This window comes from Mustela erminea, chromosome 13 (assembly GCF_009829155.1).
Source record: "Mustela erminea isolate mMusErm1 chromosome 13, mMusErm1.Pri, whole genome shotgun sequence".
Classification (NCBI taxonomy): domain Eukaryota; kingdom Metazoa; phylum Chordata; class Mammalia; order Carnivora; family Mustelidae; genus Mustela; species Mustela erminea.
The window spans coordinates 39,820,918-39,838,595 of record NC_045626.1 but is presented as its reverse complement, the minus strand read 5'-3'; the positions used below and the strand labels follow the sequence as shown (position 1 = coordinate 39,838,595).

The 17,678-nt window shown below is 37.3% G+C and overlaps 1 protein-coding gene across 5 annotated transcripts in view; it reads right to left on the bottom strand.

Annotated features, from left to right (window-relative positions):
* The window catches only part of TRAPPC8 (trafficking protein particle complex 8), a 75,522-nt gene extending 58,840 nt beyond the window's left edge, over positions 1–16,682 (bottom strand). The window contains exons 1-4 of one of the 5 annotated variants that reach the window (XR_004277889.1): positions 16,084–16,586; positions 8,499–8,693; positions 2,941–3,030; positions 1,936–2,110 (exon numbers count right to left, since the gene is read on the bottom strand). Coding sequence is in view for 4 of the 5 variants with exons in the window: in XM_032309360.1 (XP_032165251.1) it covers positions 1,936–2,110; positions 2,941–3,030; positions 8,499–8,693; positions 16,084–16,240 (617 nt within the window). In the remaining variant the exon portion in view is untranslated. Of the gene's footprint in view, positions 1–1,935; positions 2,111–2,940; positions 3,031–3,832; positions 4,012–8,498; positions 8,694–16,083 lie in introns of those variants that run through there. The other 4 variants (XM_032309362.1, XM_032309360.1, XM_032309361.1 and 1 more) reach the window with 4 other exon arrangements.
* Between the last annotated feature and the right edge of the window lie 996 nt (positions 16,683–17,678).

Below are 17,678 nucleotides of genomic sequence, written 5' to 3'. Positions count from 1 at the left end.
TCAAATTTCTAGATCAGGAACTCTTTCAACTTTGAGAACCAGGCTTTGGGAAGTAAACTTTTGGAAAGTGCATCTTAGATAACAAACATTTATCGAAAAAACTAAGTGCTAAACAGAAGAGTATAGCACCCCAAAACTTCAAAAACATCTTTCACTGCCATAGTTTACCCTTCCCCTACTTGTCCTCAAAGGGACACAGTTTGAAGGAATAAAGGAGAAAAAGCTGAAGATTTTTTTATTCCATAGGTTTTATTCCATAAAATCCAGCTTTTCTTGCAAAATTTTTAACAGCCAGTTCCATGAGTTACATCTCAGATGCAACAAAAAGCATTTTTATTTCCATATTTTACCTAAACTACTGAATTTTAGTGCACACAGCTTATCTAATTCAAATGGTATCTTTTTAGTCAATTAGCCATCTAGTGCAAAAAACAAACAAACAAAAAAACCCAAACCCAGAAATCTTATATCATATTCAAATGTAGAAGATAGTACTACACAAACAGCAGGCCTGACAAACTTATTAAATCATATTCATATACTATAAAATTAAGACTGAATAAGTTATAAATTTGTATAAACAAATACAAGTATATGTGTATATATGTATATATATTAAGTACAATAAACTGTTCACTTTACCAATGATACTGCTAAACATTTGAACAACTTATCTAACACCTGAATTACTTAAATATCCTAGTTACAACTATTCAATATGAAAGATATATACCATATTCAACTGATAGAAGCTAATTTTAATAGTTCAAACTATTTCTATTTACACAGGAAACTTTTTTAAAAATCCTAAATAATAATTATTCCTCAGAAAAAATTTTTGGCTATAAAGGAAAATTTAAGGGTACCCAGCTGGTTCAGTCAGTACAGCATACAACTTTTTTTTTTTTAAGATTTTATTTATTTATTTGAGAGAGACAGAGAGCACAAGGAGGGGGAGCAGCTGGCAGAGGGAGGAGGGAGAAGTAGGCTCCCCACTGAGCAGGGAGCCTGATGTGGGGCTTGATCCCAGGACCCTGGGATCATGACCTGAGTGTAAGGCAGAAGCTTAACTGACCAAGCCACCCAGGATCCCCAGAGCATGGACTCTTGATCTCAGGGTTGTAAGTTTAAGCCCCACACTGGGTATAGAGATTACATAAAAATAAAATATTTTTTTTAATGAATAAAAATAAAAAATAAAAATAAAGTAATATTTATTTAACAGATAAATTGTATGTGCTCAGAACAAGGGCAAGAAACAATTATTTGACTGCATTTCCTAAATGGCATTGAGAAATCACAATAACAGCTTGAAACAAGATTAATTGATCTACATCTTCAATCAAAAAGTCAAAATAAACTCCAAAATAAAACTGCACCTTTTTCAAGACTCATGTTTAAAGGTAAGTTTATCATTTGTTCCAAAGATAAAAGGACTATGGCAACTCACTAATAATGATTATTAAAGGGCAAGTAAGAAAGAAATGCCTGGATGTTTTCGAGACTGTGAAAATATCAAGGCTAAAAATATAAAGTGACAAGAGGGTGAAGAGTGAAAAAAGAAGTGCCTTTAAAAAACAGTCAAAGAAGTGAAAAGTAAGAAAAAAACTAGGAAGGAGAAAAGAAAAAAATAGGAAATTTAAAGTAAGAAATAACAGCTAAGACCTATAAAATGGCAGGCACTTTTGTACAAAGATTGTAGTTAACAGAGAAATATATATTGAAAGGGAAGTCTGGATATCCATATGAAATCTATAATAAAATGACTTAGTTGTCAAATATAACTCTGGAGTAAAAGATAGAGTTAAATATTTAATTAATAAGCTTTTACTTTCTTAGATAAAAAATACATCTACAATCTAAACAAGCCAGTCCAAACCAATGTTTAATCATTTAACAGGGAAAATTTTAAATTAAAAAAAAAAAAAAGCTTACCTCTGTTCATCTCCTGCACTTACATCATGTAAAAGTACATAATATTTAAGTGTATTTGGTATAAACCACTTGGGGTAGGAATAGTCACTGTTGTGCTGAATCCGATGCTGTTCTTGTGATAACTTTGAAAACTGTTCCACAGGTTCAGCTTCACTAGATGATGCTACCAACATACCTTATAAACCACATTAAGGTAATCACCACTTATCACTAAATGATAAATACTATCCTATTAAAATAAAACTTAAAGGAGATTTTTCAAGCTAAAAAAATCTGATATCTTAGATTTTCACTGCAAACACAAAATAATTCCTCCAACATTACCAAGTAACTCAAGGTTTTAAATCTTAGATTTTGCTAACAGTTTTTTAGGTCATTTACATACATACATACATACATACATACATGGGAATCCATGAGCATAAAAATAAACAATATCAAACTATACATCAATATCCTCAACAGCTCTGCTGAATCCTGTTCCTCTCCAATCAATCATCTCATTGCAATTTCATACTCTAACTACCTCTCAACTTCTCTCTGCAACTTCATTAAGAAAACTAAAAAGCCATAATGGTCAGAAGAGGTTAAAAGCTGTAAAACAGGTTACTAGAAAAATGGAAAACTATCTTTAAATATGAGCTTTTGTATAAGTAATTAATTTTGAGGCAATCAGCAAAAGTAGTTAACACTGACAGTTTACCTTTCCTCTTCGTAAAATGCTTAGAAACTCATTAAATGTGGAATATTTGAGCTGGAGAAAAAAGAAAAACAATAAGCAAGCCCTCAGTATTCTTACTTTGTACTAAAAAATTAATTTATTCTAACCAGTCTTGTATCTAGGATGCCATTTTTTTAAAAATTAACAAAAACTTGAAGCATCATCAATAAAAAACTTCTCCATTCTCCATGTCCTCTCAATAATTTTGCCTTCACAGAACTATTTCTGAGACTGATAACTTCGAAAACATTTCATTTTAAGAAAACACAAAGGTCAAAGGATACATGCTAAATAGTGGTTCAGAAATTCATGATCTGATGCTGGCATCGACTGAAGAAAGGTCTCTCTATAAGATTCAAACCATGGAGTAGTAGCTAAAATGAACAATATTATATAAAATAGTTAAAATTGCTCAATCGAAATCAATTTACAACAGACAGTATTTTAAATCCATACTCCTAGAAGGTGTGAAAGATAACTCCCAGTGGTAAATAAGCACTTTCACTTGTATTTAAAGATACAAAACATTTTTCACCTCTTCTTTAAGATTTACATATATCTGTATTTGCAAAAATAAAACCAACTACTCCTAAACTTATACAATGATCCCAGAACCTACTTACCTATTAATCCTTTAAATATTACCTATATGAGTAAAAAGATTCTGGAACTAAAGTTTTGTGCTTCTGCCACTAGTCACGTTGTCACAAATGGCTTTCTTCATAAATATCATTTTTCAAATCATTAAAAAATTTTAATATAAAAATTAAAAAGTATTATCTTCTTCTATCTCAACAACTCCCTTGGGAACTATTTTGAGGAGACTATTTCCATTTAAGTCTCTTCAGAAAAATCAGCAAAAATCAAAATATTCTAAAGAAATGTTTTTAAATTTTTAAATTTTAAACTTCTCTAACACCAGAATGGAAGTTTTTTTTTAAGTAAACTGTCCTCTTTTAAACTATACTCCTTTTAACCCTTAGTGTATCAAGAAAAAAGTCACTGTCATTTATCATTGAATCTAACTGATCCTCGGTGTTTTATTGTATTTTTAATTTACTTTTATTTATAGAATTAGGAATAAAGGCACAGTAAAAAAAATTATTAGAAATTTTAGTAAGAGTTTAAACATAGCAAAGTCAAATTTGTTTTCCCTGATTTAAAAGACATACATGCCTCAATTACGCAATGTCCCTTGAATACAACTAACTGTTCAACGGTCATTCTTTAACTTGGAACACATCCATCTTGTAAACACTGATTCCAGATTCAAATACATCTCTAAGTTCTAGTTTATCATTACTTCTGTTCCTTCTTGCACTCGCATCTTGAAAACTTTGATGGCTCATAATTTACTGAAGAGAAAAAGTTCATTTTATTTGCTCCATCACTACAAAACATCTTCATTTTTAGACCTCTAATTAACAATCAGAAGATCAATAAACCCAGTGAATTTTTCATTTCTACGTCATCTAATCCCTTCTAATCCCCTTCATACACGCACCTACCTGCCTATCTGCTTCAGCATTTGTCCACGTATGAACTGTATTAATTTTGTTATACAAACACCATACAGCATGAAAAAATACTTGTCACATGTCCTTTAACAAAAGAGAATGGTCTAAGTTCTTGTCTCAAAATACTATGTGAATTACTGACCAGTTAAATTACTGACTAGTTAGATGAAAATGCTGTATTTCTTTTTTGTTCTTACACATACATGGCTCACTTATTCTTGAGCTTGAGAAAAATCTGTATTGGATACTGTCATCTGAAGACTCACTGATTAGGATTTCAGTATATTTTCAAAATCCTGATTAATTCCATCATTGTCACTAGAGTTTAACACTAAAGTCAGCAGTCATTAGCCACATATGACACCTGAAATGTGGCTTTTCTGAACTAAGATGTGTTGCAGATATAAAATACACATATGATTTCAGATAGTATCAAAAGAAGAATTTTACAAGGATTACATGTTGAAGTAATATTTTGTACATACTGGGTCAAATAAAATACATTCAAATTAATTTCACCTGTTTCTTTTCACATTTTTTTTCTGGTTTATTTAATTTTCTTAGTAACCTCTATTTTCAACATGGAGCTTAAACCCACAACCCCGGGACCAAAAGTCCAGTGCTCTTCCACTGAGCCAGCCAGGTATCCTTCTTTTTACATATTTTATTGTATTTACAAAACACTGAAAATGACTTAAGTGGCTCATATATTTCTACTGGGCAGCATTAGTCTAGAATACTGCTGTTTCACTGTATTCACCTTCTGATTTATCTATAAATGAAAAAAGGTGTTTTCCATTGTCTATTTTCTTTCTGTTGCCAATGTGGACTAAAAATGAAAAATTCTCAACTATACTCAATGAAAGAAAAATAAATGAAGACAAAGACAGATTACAAAGATGGTATGTTCCAGACTTCTTTTATATCTTCTTAAAGGAAAATACAGTATTTTGGTCAATGTGAAATTACTAAAGGATGATAAAATAACAGTGACTATTTCACCAATGCAACATCTTTCTATACAATTTCACTATTCTACTTTCTTGTAGCTTGGCGTAATTGATAAAGAATTCCTAGGACGATGAAAAACAGTAAAGGAGTTCAAGATATTGGAGAAACTAGAACACTAAGTTCCTATTTTCTACTAGTCATTTTTAAAATAAATGCCACTATTTTAGAGTGCTCTTTATGCTTTTTGCTCTTAAGTAAAAACTTAGGAGAAAATATTAAAGAATAAACGAGGCACCTGGATGCTCAGTCAGTTAAGCGCCTGCCTTCGGCTCAGGTCATGATCCTAGGATCCTGGGATTGAGCCCTGCATCGGACTCCCTGCTCAGCAGGAGCCTGTTTCTTCCTCTCCCTCTATCTGCTGCTATCCCTGCTTATGCGCGTGCTCGCTCTCTCTCTCTCTCTAATAAATAATAATTACAGGTACCTGGCTGACTCAGTCTGTAGAGCATGTGACTCTTGATCTCAGTGTCTAAGTTCAAGCCCCACACTGGGCCTACAGCTTACTTTAAAAAAAAAAAAAAAAAAGACAATTACTAAGTCCTAAAAAAAACAAAATGATAAGAACAAACTAAGCCCAATATTTGGCTTTGAAATGAAGAAGTGAATAATATTTAACTTTAATACTGTAAAGAGTGACTATTAACCAAAAATTGTGAAAACTACACTAGGAAGATGGGGAAAGAAGAAGAGGGAATAATTAAGCTAACTCTTCATCAATTACAGGGCACCTGTGTGGCTCAGGTCATGATCCCAGGGTCTTGCAATGGAGTCCTGCAACAGGCTTCCTACTCAGCAGGGAGTCTGCTTCTCCCTTAATCCTCTCTCCTTCTCTCTCTCAATCAAATAAATAAAATCTTTGAAAAAAAAAAAAACTTCAAAAAAAATCATCTATATTGAGAAATCAATAAATAAAATTTAAAACTGATTAAGCCATAGATAGCCACATACAGATATTACCTAAAAACACTAAATCAGGGACACCTGGGTGGCTCAGTCGATTAAGCATCTGCATTCGGCTCTGGTCACGATCCCAGGGTATTGGGATCCAGTACCCACCGCATCAGGCTCCCTGTTCAGCAGGAAGTCTGCTTCTCTCTCTGCCTGCCGCTCCCCCCGCTTGTGCTCTCTTGCTCAACTTGCTCTCTCTCTCTAATAAATAAGTAAATAAAATTTTTTAAAAATCTAAAATAAAACCCAAAAAACACTAAATCAAGGGACACTTAGGTGGTTCAGTCAGTTAAGCATCCAACTCTTGATTTCGGCTCAGGTCATGCTCTCGGGGTTGTGAGATCAAGCCCTGCACTAAGGACCACACTGGGCTCTACACTGGGTGTGGAACCTGCTTGAGATTCTCTCTCTCCCTCCCCATGCTCGCACTCTCTTGCTCTTTCACCCTCTCTCTAAAATAAATAAATAAGTCTTAAAAACAAAACAAAACAAAAAACAATACCAGAGGAACTGGTGGGGGAGGGGCACGTGGGTGGCCCAGTCAGTTAAGCATCTGCCTTTGGCTCAGGTCATGATCCCAGGGTCCTGAAACTGAGCTCCAAGTCTGGCTCTCTCTCAGTGGAGAGCCAGCTCCTCCAGCTTGTGTTCTAACAAATAAATAAAATCTTAAAAGAAAAAAAGGAACTGGTGGGGCACAGACTCAGGGAGCACATCACAGTTTTTTCTGGTCTTTTCAGCATTTGATCTATGTGCACACATATCATTTTGATAATTTTTTTAAAAGTAAAAGGTACTATGGATTTCGGAGATTAGGAAGATATTTGCAGTATAAAAAGAGACATTTTTTGTTTTTTAAATATGATAGCTAAGTCCACTCTGTACCCCTTAGCATTCCAGCATATCAGATAATGCCACATCTCTGTCATAATGCATTATGATTACAAGGTATTATAAATTAGAATGTATTATGACTACTGATTTAGATGTTTATCTCCCCACCAGATTATGAACTCACATAATGTCTTACTCATTTTTATTATTGTGATGCAAGGTACATAAAAGGAAATCAGTATTTGTTGTATGAATCACATAAGTGCTAAAGACCCTGGGAAACAGAATCACAGGATTAAATTTCTAGGAAAGCCCTTAAGAAAGAATGTAAACAAATTCTCTTGAATTTGAAACCAAGTCTTAATAAGTGACTTATCCAAATTATCCAATTAACTAATGACTACAGTAGTATAAAAACTTGAACATTCTGGCATTTATTGTCCTTCACATTTCAACATGAATTTCCCATGGTAACAGGGAAACAACAGGTCAAATTCCAACACATACTCCCAGAAATATCCAAAATCTGTCTTGTGTTAAAACATATTATGCCAGGAACTGCTCAAAATAGGTTAAGTTAAAATTCAGATTCTTTTAATACGTAAAAGATAACCATAGTATTGTAAACTTGAAATACTCGAATTAACTTTTGCTGGAATTAAAGCTAATAACATAGAAAGACATCTAAACAAAATAATTCTACAAACATGTCTAACTACATAAGTGAGACCAATTAACTTTGTGACCTAAAAGATATCACTTAAATTCTCTTTGAATGTTTAAGGAAATCTTTAAATATGCAATTAGGTGTTAAAATATTAGATTATAAATTATACCAACCTAAAAAGGTTATTTTATTAAGTTGCTGAAATATCCTGATTAGATGATGTACTTTTAATCTTTTCCCGCTAAAGGTCTATTCCATGTTTCTAGTCTTTTACATTCGAGAAGAGTCACACCAAACACTGCCAACTCATTTTACATATTAATATATTTCACCTACCAATCTTACTAAGAAAACACCATTTAAATCAGATTAATAAACACTTTTAAACGATTAAGTATTTATTCATATATTATAAAAATTTCTTCAACAGCTGGATAAAAAATAAAATAAACTTAATGCTTTAGTATTACTTACATCATAAAAAAAAAACACTTTTTTGTCTACTGCTAGTTCTTTCATTCAAGAGATATTTATTATGCATATGTTTTAGACATTATTTTAAGCCCCAGAAAGAAAATAAAGAGCCAAAGTCCCCGCCCTCATGGAGCCTTCTATTAACTTTACAAGGAGAACTATAAAAACCTTCTCATTATAAAAAAAAAAAAAGAAATCATGTAATTCACAGTTGGCTGCCTACTTGACTATAACCTCCGTAAAAGCAAGTACTATTTTTTTCCACAACTGTATTCCCAGCCTCTAGCACCCAGTAGGCATATAAGTGTTTGTTGAATGATTTCCAAGATACAGAATTGCTTTTCTAACAAAAGAAAACTTCACTTCAATAATAATAAAAAAACTTATTACATACCACTGATGTTGAGGTCATAATCTCCTGCTGTAATCACATTAGCTACTAATCCTTCCGCAGGTTGACTGCCAGAAACAACATCATTCAAAAGCTTCCGAATGGCTCCAGGCTGAGGTGGCTGGGTGATAATGTTGCTTACTGCTATCTTCAGATTTTTTATTACATGGAGCTGATTATTAGGATCTCTCATATGAACTTAAGAAAAAGAAAAAAAGAAAAAAACTTGAAATTAATTCTATGCAGTGCATAACAACCCAAGTATAACAACAACAATCAACAACTGAGTTAATACTTCACAAAAAGAAGGCTCAAATCAGAAACCAGAGGGGACACCTGAGTGGTTCAGTCAGTTAAGCATTTGCCTTTGGTTCAGGTCACGATCCCAGGGTCCTGGGATCAAGTCCTGCATCTGGCTCCCTGCTTAGTGGGGAGTTCCTTCTCCCTCAGCCTCCCCCCCCGCCCCATGGTTCTTCTCTCTCTCTCTCTCTCTGTCAAATTTAAAAAAAAAAAAATTCTTTAAAAAGGCAGGCAGCACTTGGATAGCTCAGTTGGCTGAGCCTTCAGCTCAGGTCAAGATCCCAAGGTCCTGGAATCCAGTCCCATGTCAGGCTCTCTGCTCAGCGGGAAACCTGCTTCTCCCTCCCCCTCTGCCTGATGCTCCCCCTGCTTGTGCTCTCTGTCAAATAAATAAAATCGTTTAAAAAAAAAAAAAAAAGAAAAAAGAAACAAGAAATTCCAAATGGAACAGCTGAACCATCTTCCACAAATACAACTGACTTAGAACACTTCCTTATATACCAAAAGGACTAGCAAGACAGTCTAACCTCCCACAATGCTTACTGCTCACAACTTTCTGATTTGTGGGTTCTTCCCTTCCTCCTATGTTTGGAATCACCAGGGACCAATCCCCATCAATACCAAACCCCTAATTCTCACCTCACCCTCAGGCCAGTGCAGGGCAGTGTGACCTGTGAGATCTATGATACCAATGCTGAAAGCAGTAAAGAAGAAAGGGAAATTAAGTGCTGCCTGTGGGCTTCCTCTGCTTCTCCTAGCATATTGCCTGCATTCCCAGCCCTATTCCACAATCAGAAAGTCAGTGGCCACCCTAGTCCAGGATGTTGATAGTGGGGAGGTTGTGCATGTGCTAGAACATGAGGTATACGGAAACTCTGTATTCTCTGCTCAATTTCACTATGAACCTAAAACTGCTCAAAACAAAACAAAACAAACCACAGCATGCAGATCCCTTCTCCCACCCCAATACCTCCTGATTCCTCCAACTGCTATAGGCCTTGCCTTAGCCTATAGGATTTATAACCAGTGGTTCAAAACTTTTGAGAGAACAGATCTGCAGGAGACTGTAGCAAGAAGACAGTGTCCACAGTGCACAGTAGAAATTTTTCACATAAGTAAAATCGGACAAGAAGATTAGTTTCCACAATAATATTAAAAGCAGTCCATCATATTAAGGACTCAACTTTCAGAGTCAGACTTTCTTTAATCCTAACCCACCACATGTTAACTGGGTTATCCTAAAAAACTTTTTAACTTGCCGATGCTTCAATTTCCTCATCTCTCACATGTAAATTCATGCTTCCTTCACACGTTTATTTTTTAAGAATTTAGATGAGCTATTTTTAGATGAGACGGTAAGTATAAAGCAATGAGTACCACACCCGCCACGTACATAACTCTAGATAGGCACTCAAGAACTGATGAAGGCAGCAAGTATCACAAATACTATTTCAAGTATGGCATGGATCATTCTATACAAATAAAAGGCAACTTGGAAAACTGGCTCTGGGTACCTACCCATAAAAAACCGACACTTTTTCCTCAGGGGAGAATCTTTATATCAAGCTTTTAAGTTCAAGCCTGCCTATATTTTAAATAAAGTTACATCAAATGTCTTCCTCAATTTCCTAGATGTCTTCTCTGTTGACATCTAATTTTTAAATTAACAAACATAATCTTTAAAATAGTATATATGGGTGCATCTCAGTGGCTCAGTAGTTAAGCATCTGTGTTCACTTCAGGTGATGATCCCAGAGTCCTGGGATTGAGCCCAGCATTGGGCTCCCTGCTCAGCAGGAAGCCTGCTTCTCCCTCTTTTACTCCCCCTGCTTGTGTTCCCTCTCTTGCTGGCTGTCAAATGAATAAAATCTTTTAAAAAAAAATTAAAAATAAAAATAGTGGGGCACCTGGGTGGCTCAGTGGGTTGAGCCGCTGCCTTTGGCTCAGGTCATGATCTCAGGGTCAGGGGATGGAGTCCCACATTGGGCTCTCTGCTCAGCAGGGGGCCGGCTTCCCTCTCTCTCTGCCTGCCTCTCTGTCTACTTGTAATCTCTCTCTGTCAAATAAATAAATAAAATCTTTAAAAAAAAATAAAAATAAAAATAATATATAGGTATAAATATGTGCACTTGTAAGAATACATATATAGAAAGTATACATGCAAATTCCATTTAAGGATTGCCCACGATGAAAGAAACTTCAATTGTATGTTTGATTTCTTGTTAAAGGAAAGGAAAAATTACAATGTAAATATGACATGAAGATTAATATTAGTTGGTTCTGCATAGTAGGGAGCTGGGTAGTAGAAAATTCACTTCTCTCAATTCTTCATTGTTTGTTTTCTAGTTTAAACACACGCAAGCCTCTCTCCCTAATTAAACTTCAAAGACAGTCCAACTATGAAATAGAAAAAAATGAAAAATACGAAAATACCATGTTGTATTTCTGATATTTTAAGAAGCTATTGTGTAAGTATTCTCCCCAAAGTTGGTCTATAATTGTCAAATAATATAAGTAGCTATGTGTCTATTAAATGTCTCTCAAAATTTTAAATTGGTTAATTATTTTTTAGTATTCCTAAGTATTAACCCAAAAAAAGACATTGTAGTGGTACCTGCCTGGCTCAATCCATTGAGCACCTGACTTTTGGTCCGTGGGGGGAGTGGGGGAGGTTGTGAGTTAGAGCTGCACAGTGAAGGTAAAGATTACCTTTAAAAAAAAAAAAGCATTCTAGTTTTGCCCTTTGTTCAGAGGTAATTTATTAGGTATCCTACTAATAAATCCAGAAATGAGTTAACAGATGTGGCAGCCAGCTTCTGAAATGGTCCCCAATGAATCCATACTTTGTGTTACACATACTCTTGTGTAGTCCCTTCCCACATCCCATGGTTGGCATATGTGACCAAAGAACACAGCAAAAACAAGGGCATATTACTTCTGAAATAAGGTTACAAGAGTACGCTCCTATCACGGGTTCTCTCATCACTCCCTTTGAGAGAATCTAACTGCCTCACCATGAGGACACTCAGGGAGCCTGTGGAGAGTCCCACAGGGCACAGAACAGAGGTCTCGGACAACATCTAGTGAGAAAATGAGACTTGCCAACAATCACGTGAGTGAGCTTGGAAGCAGATCCTCCAGCCCCTGATGACTATGGTCTCGGCCAATAGTTCCACTACAACCTTAAGAAAGACCCTGAGCCAGAGCCACCCAGCTAAGCTTCAAGATGCCTGAGAAACTGGGAGATAATAAATGCTTTTTTCCCCACCAAGGTGCTAAATTTTGGAGTGATTTGTTATACAACAATAGATAAGTAGAACATGGGAATATCACAAAACTAACCTAATAAAAAGGAAGATAAGAGCTAAGAATGATTAAGAGAAAAGCTCTTAAAAAAATCACATACAAAAAAATTCAAAAGCTTGGCTTCATTAACAGTACAGGATCACAAAAGCGGACTTTATAGGTCACATAACACCTCAATTTCAAAATAAAATTCAGCTCTATTACTGTCTTATTTTTATGTTACCATATAATTTCTTGAATACTGTTATTATAAAGTAACATTTCCCAGTATGTGCAGTTCCATGGAATACTCTTTCCTCAAGCTAGTTAAGAGCTGTTTTAGAAAAATCAATTCCATATAAATTTGAGAAGTATAGAATTAAGTTTTAAAAATGTCTCTTTATACCAGGTCTTCCCAGAACTTTTAATATGTTAAATGACACTGTAATTCTCCCAAACACATCTATTACAAGGAAACTTATTTGATCACAAAATTCATTTCCAGAGAATCTATAACACATCGGGTGTTCTATGGAATATATTTTAAAAATGAAATAATGATATCTTTTATGTTTTTACCTAGCACAAGAAACTTCACCTGTTTTATCTCAATTGCTGGGGGGAAAAAAATCCTAACTTGTACAAAAAAGGACACAAACAATATATAAATATATATCTAAATTATGAAAACTTGGCTTGAATTTATCATTTGGTACTTGAAATAGTTAAGGCTGATGAAATATTTTTTGATGAATTAATAACTTTTTAAAAGAAACTTAAGAAAACTAGAGACAGTGAGTATCCTAGAAGGTCCTTCAAAAATATTCAAGATTTACATAAAAACTACATTCTATTATTTTTAAACCCTTAAATAAATTTAGTCAATTTAAAATAATATATACCTTTTGAAAGCAAAAACCAAAAACTTTCAAAAGCTGGTGTTTAAGTGAAATTTCCTTATAAACGTCTGAATGATGTGCTGAAAACCGCTCAGAATTATTGAAGAACTATCACTATGACAGCAAAAACAGCGAGGTTTGGTTAAGTAACACTATCACCATTATTCGTTGAAATGGATGGCCAGTGGAAATTTCTCAAGCAGCATTAAGGTTACAAACTTTGTGCTGAAATGACACAAATATACTCCTTAAGTCTCAAATATAATGAGACTTAAATGAGATCTATCATAATGATCATAAAATTATAACACTATTATTTAATATAAAGAAATACTTGCTGGGTTTAAAAATATTTATCCAAGGAATCTAGAATGGTTCTCCACCGCCTAATACCTCAAGGTGTATTTGAGGTGCTACACATGCACAGCATTCAAATTTGTTTTCTCAACCCTCCCATTACAGCTTTACACCATGTTTTTCTACTGACATCTTAAAAAAGAAAAAAGACCAAAAAAAGTACCCTGGAAATACTCAACAGTATACATTGCTACCTCCGTAGTCAAAGCAAGTTTTGACCTCAAATACCTGCAGGCCAGAAATGGAGTCCAATTTTTTTTTAACATTCCTTTCTCCTTCTAAGGAAATTTTAGCTGTTGTGGTTAGTTGTATTCTTAAATTATGTGCTGAAGTTATATTCTCATTGCCTCATTGCCTAAAGATAAGCTAACTTAGAGGAGTCCCCACACTTGAGACCAAAAAAAAAAAAAAAAAAAGCCTTTTCTGGATGGCAAAAAACTCCAAAATTTATTCACCAGCAAAAAAATTAAACCACAGAAAAATTAAGTCCTTTTCACTGGATTGCTAACACCACCAACAAAGTCTATGTCTAATCATTTTAAACTTTGAAATGGCTATCAACTCCTACTTACCCTTAAATACCTAACAATTCCAATCTCCCCAATTTGCTACCCTTGCTCAAGAATCTATGACTGTCATAAACTTAACAATTAGATATAAAATCCAAAATCTCTTTCCTAGAATTCAAGACCCTCCCTTATCTAGGCATCTTCCCTTACTATCTTACACTCTGATAGGGACAACTTCCTCACTGCTCCCCAACCACTCAATCATAATTTATACCTTTTGTCCATGCTGTTCTAACTTCATTCCCCTCCTCAACAGGGAATGCTGGCACTTTTCCTTTCCATCAACTTTCTACTTAACCATGAAAGTCCAATTCGTTGTATTTCTTCCCTAAATCTTTTGCAGTTTTCAGAAGGAAATCAGAATACTGAAGTGAGCCCTTATTCACTGCAGAAGGCAGAAGCCAGATGTGGCCATTGGGCAACTGAAATGTCTAGTCCAAACTAAAATATAAATAATAAAAATGTTTAAATGCATACCAAAGTTCAGACTTGGCAACAGAAAAAATGTAAAATACAGAGATGTTTTAAACTGATTACAAGTTGAAATGCTAGAATTTTGGAAATATTAAAACTAATTTCACCTGATTTTCTACTTTTTTTTACAGTGTGACTACTAAATCATTTAAAATTGTGTATGTGAATACCATTGTATTTCTACTGGACAGCACTGTTCTCTAGTGTGAATAAATGATCCAATTGCCAGGAGATAAGATGACTTAAGAACCCCTTGAGTCACACTGCCTGTTTTTAAATCTTTCCTACGTTGAATACTGTGGACAAGTTAACATCTTTATGCTTCAGTGTTCCCAAATTTAATATGGTGATAAGTTAGCTACCTTACAGGATTCAATGAGAACTAAAAGAGAAAAGCTAAATACAGCAGGTATCAAGTATTAGCATTATTATTCTTTATTAACAAAGCAGGAAAGGGCATACACATCAAAGTCAAACAGATTCTCACATTTTTTTTTAAAGACTTTAAGAATGTAGGGCACTTTGTTGTTCTTGTTGATTTAGCAACACGGGAGAAGCTGAGACTGATGGCTAAGGTACAAGCTGAAGAAATCCATGGGTTCCCAAACTTTTTTTGGACAGCTCCTGCTCTCCTTTAAATAATAAAGTGAACTTACGGAGCTATTCTCCCAAAGAATACACACCTGTGGCATGTAAATACATAAATTTATGGCACAGCATATTTTGTGGAAAAATCATCATAACCAAATAATAATCATAATCGTTCAACTGACAGAGCCTTGTTACAGAACACTTCATTTTATACAGACCTTAACAAAGAACTTCACCTAATACTCTTTATGCTCTGTTCACAAAGAAAGATATATTATTGGTTAAATACTCAGGAGTTTTATTATGCTTATTTCTCCCTAATAAAGAAACTAAACGTGGAGGAAACAGGTAACTCTTAAATAAAAGACACGTTTCTCTTGTTGACTAAACTTTTATCTGAAAAACTAAATTTTAGGACTTTTCCATTCCTATAAACCTATTCAACACCAACTACCTAGATTAATCACAACTTGTCCTTACTTTCTCCATCAAGTCCATCAAGTCTCCAATAGTCCATCAAGGCTATTACAAGTTATTTTCGTAATTATTTTTTTCGGAAGAGGTTAAGTATTACATACCTACTAAAATGTTTATATTTTCAAAGAAAATACATAAAATAACTGATGAGAAGCTTAGAAAGAGTAAGGCCCCATTACCCGAAGAACGTGATATTCAAGACAACTTTGAAAGTCCAGTTTAGCACCGGAGGAAGAGGATTCGTCTTCTTTACTAAGACCTCATCGGTCTAAGAGGCAGCATCTTCCCACTCGCCTTGCAACTTCCTAATTCCCTCCCTGGGGCCGTTGGAAACCGTCTCAACGCCCTTCTCCGGGGCTCATGTTTTTCTTTAGACTAATTACCGAGCAGCCCGGCTTGTCCCGGGAAGAAGGAAAGTGCCCAGAGTAACCCGAGGTTAGGACCGCGCAGTCTTGACAACCTCGCTCATGGCCCCTCCCCCAGCCGCCGCCGGAGACACCGCGGGGCCCCAGCCCCAGACGCCACTCTACCGGCTCCAAGATGTAAACATCGCCCTTTTCTTCCCTGCCCGCTCCCAACTTCCTTCTCCCGGCCCTGTTTGAGGGAGCACAGTGAAAAAGGGAGGAGACCACATACCCTCCGAAGTGAGGCGAGAGAAGGGCTTAAGCAACTCCGCGAAGCTAAGGTGATTGAGACGAGTGAGCCGCTCGGCTTCGTCGCTGCACAGAGCGGCGACACAGGGGACGAAGGAGTCCGGGATTAGCTCCTGCACTGATTGCACACACTGGGCCATCGCGGCGGCGCCCGCCCTCCGGCCCACTCTCAGAGGCTGATCCTGCGGCTGCAGCAGCTACTGCCGCCGCCCGCCGGCCTAACCCGGCCGGGCGGGGCCCCACACTGAAGCCTTGAGACCCACAGAAGGAACAGACGCCGCTCCCTCGGCTCCCGGCCACACAGCACCGATCCCTCCCCGGCACCGCCGCTCCTCAGGGCTCGCCCCGGCGTCCTCGCATTACACCCCGATAGGTGGAAACGCCGACAATCGCCAGTTAATCCTCCCGACGGCAAAACCTTGGTCACTGCCCGACCGGAACCGCCATATTGAGGCCGAACCCTGACCCACCGGCAGTACCCGTCCCGGCAGGCCCTGCGCTCGGCCCTCACGTGACGGTATTAAAGGAGGCGATGGGGGCGGGGGGAAGAGCCGAGGAGAGGGAAGTGAAGAGCGACCGAGGCCCGTAGGAAGGCTGGCTGGCGCCGGAAATGGTGCGATGGGTGGGCCTCTACGGGGAGGGGTGGGGCTACCAGCGCGATGGGCGGAGCCAAAGAGGAGACGAGCCACTCTAGGCCTGGTTCTCACACTGGCGCTTGGCAAAGCCAAGGGAGGTGCCAGGGGCGAGCGCACAGGTCAGCGTTCGAGATCCGTGCTGTCACAGTGGTGGGGGCTCTCGCTCGCTTTACGCGCGAGCCGGGTCAGTTTGGAGCCCCAAAAGGCTCTCCCTAAAAACAATAGGCAAATAATGTGGCTGTTCGCTCTGCTTCCGAGCTCCGGTTAGAAGAGCAAGGGGCACCTGCTCACGGAAGAGTGGTTCCCGTGGCGCCGGCCTGAGCAGAGCTGCTATCGCTTGAACGCAGCCGTGCTTTGAGAAACGGCCTGCCACGGACGAACGTGGACGCCACCAGTGAGCAGAGCTGTGTGCTCTTGTGGGTACTGCAGTTAACGCGAGTGTGAGGGGAAGCTCGCGCGGCTGCGGACTGTGCTTGCAAACGTCCGTGTCTTTCGTCCGCAGCCGCGTCTCCTTTATTTCACGATGCTGGCAGGGTTTCTTCTGAGCCAATGGAGGTGTGGGAAGCCAGGAATTCCTTACCAAATGGAGTCCGAAACTGGCTTCGGTGCTTAGCGTTCCCTTTTAGAGCTTGTTCCTTTACATAATTAGAAGTGAGTGAAAGGGATTCTACCATCGTGTCACGGAATTGCTCGAATTCCTTCTGAGTTGTTTGCCAAAAACATCAAGCACGGAAAAACACAACGCTCTATCGCAGTTTTATGGTACCTTGATTTAAAGGAGGCTTCCCCAACGCGAGTATCTCAAATCGTCGGGTCGTTGGGCGCCTTGAGGTTTTTACCGTAGTAAGAACTTAACGACAGGCAAGAGGTATCCTTCCTCCTGTAAATTGAGATGGGAGGTAGGAAAGGACAAAAGGACGTAGTGACTTGTCTGTCAGCTTAG